We start from the raw sequence: 9,659 nt of genomic DNA on the forward strand, positions 1-9,659 counted from the left end.
GAGATGACAAATGATCAGCATAGGCTCAATCTGGGCCAGGGCGAGAGCAAATAAACTTCTTACCTCCAAAAATTCTGAACTACATTTAAGGCTGTAAAAACAATTTTACACTCGGAGCTAGAACCGAATAGCCCGGCGGCGATCAAGGCACTTGGCTCGGTATGTATCACCTCCAGCATAATAAAACATTGCATGGAGTAAGAAACGGGTCGGTTTTTGCATATCTCATCTCAGCACTGGAAAAATGTGGCTAAAAGTAGGCGGAAGAACCTAAAATCTTGCAGGATCTGTAGAAGTCTGTGGCACACCTTCACCGAAAAACGCTCTGCATTTTTCATCAAACTGAACTGGGTGGATTTGTCTCGTCTAACTGCCGTTTTCACAGCGCACTTCTTGTCGCAGCTGTAACTTACTAGGTGTAAAAGCACTCTGTGTGACTGGAGGAAGGGGTGTGCTCGAGTTTGTGGTCCGGACCGCAACTGGATGCCTTCTGATGTCGCCACAGCACCACCTTCCCGACGGGATTCCAATGCTCTTAGTAGGGTGTCAAAGACGTGGTCACTCGAACAGGCACCTGCTTGTAGCAGAGCCCCCGCTTAGGCACGTCAGAAGGCAACTATACGAACTGACGGACTAAGCCATAAACGGCATTCACAGGGAGTCAGTTTCAATTTTCTAGCACTTGAGCTTTGATGGACTTGGGCGAGCCTATCTGATCAATAGATTGTTTTTAGAGCAAATGAACCATATTTTTGCTATTACCAATCAAAATTCTAAAAAAGTGAATTTTAGGCCCACGCTAATGTACATAAGGTTTGAGATCAATGGAATTTTTTATGTACATACATATGTACAACTAATGGTAGAATTGATTTTCCTCTTCGATGAAAAATAAAATATGTATGTGTATTTTCAATCTTTAATTTAGCATTATAAAAGCTGTGTGTATTAAATTTGTATGTATGTATGTATTTTTATTACTTATTTACGTGGACATCAGTGTTGTTTTTATGTTATCAATATCTGAGTTATCGTGTTATTAAGTTTTCTTTTTCTGTTTTTTTTTTGTTTGTTTTTAGGTTTTCAAATCGGTAAGTTTTTACTGTGTATTAGCGTCATTTTAGAGCTGGGAATTGTTTTTTATTTATTTTTTTTTTTTTCATAAAGAAAAGAAGCATAGTTTTAGGCTCATACACACCGTTAGCTATTCTTAAAAAGCTTATTTTCTTTTTATTTTATATAAATTTAATTAAAAATTTTTCTTTTCATGTATGAATTTATATGTAATAAAGCTTTGTATGCATTTACATACGTACGTACGACTGCTTGACACTGCTCATTTTTGCTTTTAGTAAAATTTATGATCGTGTAAAAATATGCAAATATTCGGTTTAGCAAAGTAAATCTAGCTCTTCATTTATTTGTTAGTATGTTTCTGAATTTATTTTTTTTCATATATATTTTTATGTTACATCTTCTAGGCATTTCAAAAAGTGTGTGGACGCTGATTGCATCGTGGCATTTTTTTCTAGGCTAAAATAGCTCGTTTGTTTATGCCTATGTGTTGACATACATATGTAAGTATTTATTTGTACATTTTCATGTACGACGGTGAGTTGGTGTGACGGTAACGGTGCAAGTGACGGTGCATTTTTATTTTTTTAGTTATTTTAAACCTCACTTAATAGTCGCTTTGAATATTTTTGGAAAATTTTTTTGTGTGCAGATTTGAGAATATAAATTAAAAATTAGGGCAGCACCTGAATATTGTTTTATTTTTATTTTATTTTTTAACACTTAATTCGTTTGGGTATAATACACTGCAATGCAAAAAAAAAAAAACAAACAAATCAGAATCTATTTCCTCTTACTTTCCCAGACTTATCATAAATGGTTGTGTTTTATTTTTTTTATTTTTGTTTTGCAGTTTGAGGACAATTAATTGTAGGCACAATAAACGGTCAATATTTAACTCTAACGATTCCACACAATTCACAGATTTGTCTTTTTTTATTTATTACTATACTTTTACTTATAAATATTGCGTATATCAGTGGTGTTATGCGTTTTTGTTGTCCTGTTTGTTTGTTGTTGCTGTTGTTGTTTTATACATACATACATGCTATCTAACTCTTAATTCAAACGCCAAACTACACATGAGTTTTAGATACGACCAAAAGCGATGCACGCGGAATATGAAAAGTAGAAAAAAAAAGAAAAAATTTAAAGAAATTAAAGAAATGTAATACGATGTTAGGAAAGTTATAGAAAATAAAACAAGATTTTAAAAGGGTTAAAACAAGTAAAAGAAAAAATACTTTCATGTCGAATTTCCGCTAGGTGTTAAATTACACAAATTTTAAAAACCAGGTTTGGCTTTAAAAATACCTGTGCCGTTACGTTCACAAAAGTTGTCACTAAATTCGTCTTCAGATAGCATTTTTAAATGGCACAGATTTTTCGTTATTTCAATGCATAGTGGAAATTCGGCATTCGACATGAAAATAAAAAGAAACAAAGCTAAAAATAGCAAAACATTCTTCAATTTTCTATGTACTACAATTACCCAAAATGCTGATGGTTTCTTAAATATTCTCATATTTAGTGATAAATATAACTTGATATTTAAATGCATAAATATTAATGGCGCTACTGAATAACTTTATTAATACACTCATGCTTTGTATTTTTTCTGCTACTAAATCTCAAATATATTATACCCACTTTAGACGTTTCGATAAAAAACTAATTGCCTCTAACACCCAAACAAAAAAATTGCACACCTAATTTTCTACGAATTTTTTTTTTTTTAATGTTTTATTTTATTATTCTTTTTATTTTGCACGTGTTCTATCTTTTGGATATGCTACGGAAATTACATGTTGTCTCTGTATTTTCTAAAATGGTTAAACTTTTTATTTACGTTTGCATGTGTATATTATTTATCAATTTATTGGAATTTAGCTAACATTTACTGCTAGAATTTGTGAAAAAGTGGGATGTGCTGAGCTGACATTTAATTTAGCTTGCTTGTATGTGTGTACATATGTACAATATGTATACAATCATATGGCTGGTTGGCTTACTATTTTATTGCTACTCTCGCTTGCATGCTCGTGGGACGCTTATAAAATACAGTTTCTTAAATATATATATGTATATGCATTAAAAAAATAACGCGCGGTTATTGCTTATGATTGGACATTTCACATTGGCTTAATTTAAATTATGTAATATTCACCATCTATTATATAGGTTATTTGTTTAATTTGCTGTTGCGTAATTGCATAATTATCAGTTTTCTCAATACTTTAAACAATATCAGTAATATGCTTAAATAATATTGTTACATACATATGTATACATGTATTTATTCTTTCACTTTTGTGTACGTATGCATATTGTTAAATGTATTATAGCCAAATTGCTAACCAACTTATTTTAAATACTCATGCTTATGTGCATGTGCGGTTATTCTAAAATGCTTCTCTTTTTTTCGCTTTATACTGTATGTATGTATTTGTTTAAACATTTACAATTACATATACGGGTACTTAAAATGCAACTTTATCATGTTTGCAATTTTTCTTGCAAATTTTTATGCTATTTTTCTTTAATTTACTCTGGTGTTGTTCTCTTTTTTGTATTATATGTGGTTGTGTGTGTTTTTTTTTCAAATCGAAGGCGCAAATTAGATTGACTGTAGCTAAGTCAAAGCAATAATGGACTACATTTAAAATATAGTGACTATACACAGCAGACGCATGAAATAACAATAATGGAAAAATGCTAATTTCAACTTAATTTTATACAAAAATAAACTTTTCACTTTAACTAAAAAATAAACGCTTACTTACGTTTCTCTAAGCAACAACAGATTTATGACTAACATTTATGCAAAGCGTTATTGTATCGTCTTATATTTTACTTTCAACTAATACGTTTTTATAATTTTTTTATTTTAGTTTTTTAGCCTTTTGATATTTTATTTTATATATTTTTTTGATATTTATTTATACATATTTCCTTTAGCAACAACTCAGCAGCGCTGCTGATCTGAGCTGCTGTAACAACAATCACTCACACATTTTGCTTACGATTCTGCTACTACGCTACTTGCCTACCAACATTTTAGTTCTAATACGACTTCCCACTAATACACAATCGCTAAATGGCATTTTTATATGTTCAAGCAAGCTTAACTTTCCGCCGGCTGATTTGTTGTAAACTCAGTTATGCCATCCTTTACCATATTCTCCAAAATATCAGTCACGTAAGCAGCTACATCAGTGTGGCTACGTTGGCCGCGTAATATGAAAGGCATTTCCAGCAACGGACCGTATTTGGGTCTTTCGCTCTCATTTTTGTTTAAACTATTGGAAGTTAAGGTATTAAATGAATAAAATGATAATGAAAAAAGTATATAAAATGATAGAAACAAAGTTTGAATTCGATTATATCGAGTTCCTGAATATTCTTTCTATTTACTTACCAGGTATTCACAAAATCTACAAATTCCTGTGAAAACTCCATTCCCTTATACGACGTTTGTAAACGGGGAGGATCACCCTTCACCACCTGCAAGAAATTATGGGTTCTAATGCATTAGAATTCTTAGAAAATCGACAGTTGAATTGATATCTATGTATATCATTTATGCATGTCTTAAAACTTAAATATAACAAGTAAGAAAGTCTAAGTTCGGGCGGAGCCGAACATTAAATACCCGGCGCAAGTATTAAATATATGTTTTTCACCCTTCCGAAAGCTACCGCTACATGGTAAGCCGGGGTGTATCAATTTTGAGTAAATTAGCGTCCTTAAATTTCAAAATATTGACGTTTCAAGCATTTCTAAAATTTACCGTTATATGTAAAGCCATAATTTTAGTCCGATTTCAATCATTTTCATAGTTTTGCTTTTATGTAGCAAGCACAATAAAAATACCGAGTTTGGTACAAATTAGTAGAACGGTTACCGAGATACATATATGTGATCATAAGTGGGCGGTGCCACGCCCATTTTTAAACATTTTATTATAGACGTATTTCCTGGTAAGGAATTGTTGCAAGCATCAATTTTCAATAAATTGGCTTTAATATTTACTGATTTATCGAAGATTGCGTATTTCTCCAAATTACCGTTATATGAGATGTGGGCGTGGTTATTGTCCGATTTTAAAAATTTTCGACCATTTGGTATCCTGTACCAAGGTCAATAACTGTGCCAAGTTTGGAAGAAATCTGTGCAGCGGTTGCCAAGATATACACATGTAACCATAAGTGGGCGTGGCTACGCCCATTTTTCAAAAATTTATAACATTCTTATTTTTCGTCCAAAAATTATTGTAAATATCCATTTTGAGTTAATAATCTTCAGTAGTTACTAAAATATCGCAGTTTTCGTATTTCTGAAAATTACCATTATATGGGAGGTAGGCGTGGTTATTGTCCGATTTTGCCCATTTTCAATACCATCCGTCCTACTCCCGAAAGAAGTACACGTACCAAGTTTCGTTAAGATATCTCAATTTTTACTCGAGTTATCGTGTGCACAGACGGACGGACGGACGGACGGACGGACAGACAGTCACCGCTTAATCGATTTCTCCTGATCATTTATGTATACATTTGTCTATATCTATCTCGATTCGTTTTGCCTGTTACAAACAACCGTTATGTGAACAAAGTTATAATACCCTTGTGCACAAGTGCGCTCGGGTATAAAAACAAATTGCTGTGAATTTGATTTTATCTTGTTCAACTTGTAAAGCAGTGATTTTATGCGCTCATTCACGCGAAATCATTGAACTTGAACGAAAGAGATTCGTCGGAACAAGGACCGTCACTCCATCAGCTGAATGATTACAGCTACAATTTGAGTGGATAGTCTTGGATTTCTTGGCAGTTCACCCAAAAATTACCAATTGCAAATTCAACACTATCCACACTTACTTGATACAACTGCTCGAAGACCGAATCCCATTTAGGATATGGAAACACTCCGGTAGCAACTTCCATCAACGTTATGCCAAGCGACCATACATCACTACGCACATCATAACCCTTAGCGCGCTCTGGGTCTATGCGTTCCGGCTGGAAAATAATTTAGCAATTAATAAATTTTAAAATAGTTTTGCACAACACAGCTACAGTAATAACTTAATAACTCACCGCCATGTACGGCCGGCAACCTGCATCTTTAGTCTCCGCAATTGAGTCTACCAACTTGCCACAAATGCCGAAATCACACAACTTAATATCGCCACGACGATGCAACAAAATATTACTAGGTTTTACATCCCGATGTATAATCGATAATTCCTCTTTAAGATAATTTAATGCTTGCACCGTAGCTACTGTAATTTTTGCAAGTATCGACTCGGGTATACGTTGCTGTTTACGCTCATAAATGTATTTATAAAATTTGTCCAGCGAGGTATCCATTAATTCCATGCAAATCCAGCAGTCGCCTTCTTTGAATAGCGCTCCATAGAACTGCACTATATAGGGGCAGGCGTTCGAGTTCATCACCACTTCCAAATCCATAAGTAATTGCTTCTGTTCCTTTTCATCGACTGTGGAGCGTATACGTTTCACTGCCATTACCTTGCCTACTTTGAATATCATCTTGTTGACAGTGCCAAAAGCACCCCGACCAATTTCACCTATATCGGTTAAATCATCTGATGTAAAATGATAGCATTCTTCATCTATGAGCAACTTTCCGCATGCTTGTTGTTTTATACGCTCACGGGTACGTTCTATTTGTGAGAGAAATAATCAAAGCAGTTTAAAATAAATTTACAACTAAGCACTTTACTGGTCAAATAAATGTGCCTTAAATCATTCTAACCGGCAAACAAAATGTTAACATATTTACCCTGATTATTGGTTGTTGTTGGGGCTGGCACTGCTACTGCTACTGGTGCTGGCGGTGGCGGCGGGCAGAAACGTTGCACTAAATTGTGTGAAGAGGAACTGGAGGCAGACGACGTAGATAAATTTGACGAAGCTGAACCAGATGAAGTTGATGAAAATGAAGGTGGTTGGCGTCCATTGAAGCTACCCAAATTCAATTCACTTGGCGGATTGCGAGGACGGCTGCTGCCAGCTTTTAACATGAATTAGAAAAAATTTTTAAACTATTGTGTGTACGTAACATGTATAATTCAACTTACCCGAAAATAGATTATTTGGACGTTCGGCCATTTGGTTTATTGCAATAGTAGAAAGTTACAATATATGTAGCGCCTCCTCAGGGAGTGTGCTACCTCAACACCTATTACCAAGGGATTTATAGTAGTATTTTGCAGGTATATTTTCCACACACTGCACGTCGACAGCTGGAGTCTACGTGAGATAATACACACTTTTTAACGCAAATTTAACACCGTAATAATTCAGCACCTTGTCGCAAGTGCAGGTACAAGTGTGATCCTTTTCGATTTTTCCACAAACAGCAAATTGCAAAGGAACAACAAAATACAACTACAACTTTAGCAGGGAGAATTACTGTGTGTCATGCAGGTGTCACTCTCGGCCACGGCACAATTTCTGTCTTCAGTGTCTCATTTGTTAAATTCTAAAGCTGTTCAATTGAACTTCCATAATTTGCGCTAATTGTGCGCAGTGTTTTAACAATATAATGAAGTACAAAATATTAAATTTACTCTTTAATATCCTCCTCAAAAAACAGTGGCTATAAAATTGAGTTATGAATCCACAAAAAATTACTGAAAAGAAAATGTCAAAAAATGCAGTGTTGTATTTTATTGTCACGAAAAATGGGTGGCTAAATTAATTTGTGCATTATTAGGGCAATGCCGTCAAGGCGAATTTATACAAGATGGTGTTACCGCTGAATTTCTAATCCCACGACAGCGGGTTCTACGTACCGGAATGTCTCGGCTTTTAACAGACCAAGGGCTGTTGTTGTTCGTCCATATGGCTACATTTGATACATATTCTTCTGCTCAGGGTTGGCATCGAGTCAAACCCAGAGCCAGAAACCTACTCCTGCTATGTATGCCAGAGACGACTACACCACAACTCCACCTCAGTCAAGTGTCAACGGGTGGAGTCACCTCAGAGTCTGCTAAGGCCTACGGACTCATCGGCAGTAGACCACACCACTTGTGGCCGCCTGCTGCTCAAACAGAGCAGTATTCGCGGCTAACCCCAGTCCACCTGAGCAGCTCGACACAAACAGCACAACACCACAACCTCTTGCACCTCGCGAGATGGGACGAGGGACTTCGAAAGCCCGTGTTGCGCCGCGCGGTCGCAAACCTCAATTGCGACGCCACCCACTACCACCATAGGGTGGCACCCTACACAGCAGCGCACACAGCCAATGGCGGCAAGGTCGCACACATCCCTCACACCCCGCATAACAACACGTCTCCCGAACCACATGAAGCTTTTTCAATTCAACTGTAACAGACTTCAGAGCAAGATCAAGGAGATAACCGTCTTCATGACAAGGCATGGTATATTGATAGTTGCGGTCGAAGAGGCGAAGTTTCACAGTAATTCAACATTGTTGAATTGCTCCCGATCCAACGTGCACCGTCGAGATCGTGAGCGAGATAATGGTGGTGGCTTACCGTTCATCACGCACGATACCGTGCAGTATCGTCTTGTCGAAGCAGAAATCGACCACAGGAATACCACCCTAGAATATCAGGGCATTGCTTTCCGATCAGAAGTTGTCGAGCTCGAAATATTTAACGTTTATATACCCCCTGTTACTAGCTGCCCGGCAGGATATCATCCTGATATAGGTGCGCTCGTCGGAGGTGAAAATCGTATGGTAGTTGGTGACTTCAATACGCACGGTCTTTGGAATTGAAGCCTGTCAAAAGATCGTAGGGGAACAGACTTGGCTGAGTAGATAGACGATTCGACATTCTGCACAATGAACGACGACGTACCCACCAGAATTATGGGCAGCTGCTGCAGCGCTGGTCTGATAAACAGCGTATCATGGCGACCTATGCTGACCTTGGCATCGACCATCTGCCCACAGTCATCTCGATCGATAAACCAACCGACTTTGCTTCCGCGGAACACCGGACCTATATCAACTTTTCTAAAGCTGATTGGAAAGGCATTGCGGAATTTACTGAGAGCACCTTCGCTGCGCTCCCCACACCAAACCGACGTCCACCTTGGTGAACGTAAGTTCCGCAGGGTTACTGCTGCTGCTGCAGGATGCATTACGGAACCCCGTCCAAACTTCTCTGCTGATGCGACTGTTCTAGCCGATGAGCGTGACAACCTTCGTCAGGCCGATTCCGGAAATCCCCGTATCAGGGATCTCAACGCGGAGATTCGACAGCTTGTGAAAATGCATAAGCGGAAAAAGTGGGAAGACCATGTGAATCTTGTAACTTCATCTCTAGTGTGAGTAAGCTTCGGTCAACCCTGAGGACACTTTCCAATCCGACGAAGCACGACGAAAGGGTCGAAATTTCTTTCAGCGACCAGGCTTCGTCGGACCCGTAGCGATGCGTGAGCTATTTTAGCCAACAGTTCACACTGCATCTTCCGGCGAACAAAGCCAAGCGTCGAGTGACCAGAAGGCTGCACAAACTGCCAACAACCTGTACCCCTCTTGCTTTCACTAGTGGTGAAGTTCGGGTAGCCATCGGGAAG

General features: G+C 37.4%; 1 protein-coding gene across 1 annotated transcript; it reads right to left on the reverse strand.

Moving 5' to 3' along the window:
• Positions 1-798: 798 nt before the first annotated feature.
• Positions 799-7,731, reverse strand: LOC118740024 (dual specificity mitogen-activated protein kinase kinase 4). Its single transcript, XM_036471524.1, has 7 exons — positions 7,673-7,731; positions 7,181-7,590; positions 6,883-7,113; positions 6,174-6,763; positions 5,955-6,095; positions 4,493-4,578; positions 799-4,373 (listed from the first exon to the last, which is right to left on the reverse strand). Exons 2-7 carry the CDS (start codon positions 7,209-7,211, stop codon positions 4,199-4,201), a joined length of 1,254 nt encoding a protein of 417 aa, XP_036327417.1. The 5' UTR covers positions 7,212-7,590; positions 7,673-7,731; the 3' UTR covers positions 799-4,198.
• Between the last annotated feature and the right edge of the window lie 1,928 nt (positions 7,732-9,659).

This window comes from Rhagoletis pomonella, unplaced genomic scaffold (assembly GCF_013731165.1).
Source record: "Rhagoletis pomonella isolate Grant_MI unplaced genomic scaffold, Rhpom_1.0 Rhpom_scaffold_00001, whole genome shotgun sequence".
NCBI classification, from domain to species: domain Eukaryota; kingdom Metazoa; phylum Arthropoda; class Insecta; order Diptera; family Tephritidae; genus Rhagoletis; species Rhagoletis pomonella.

Coding starts and splice junctions, on each gene's coding strand:
- LOC118740024 (XM_036471524.1), bottom strand. CDS start 7,211: ATGGCCGAACGTCCAAATAATCTATTTTCGG. Junction 4,579..5,954: donor TCTTCGAGCAGTTGTATCAA/GTAAGTGTGGAT, acceptor AATTTCTTGCAG/GTGGTGAAGGGTGATCCTCC. Junction 4,374..4,492: donor GTAGATTTTGTGAATACCTG/GTAAGTAAATAG, acceptor AACTTCCAATAG/TTTAAACAAAAATGAGAGCG.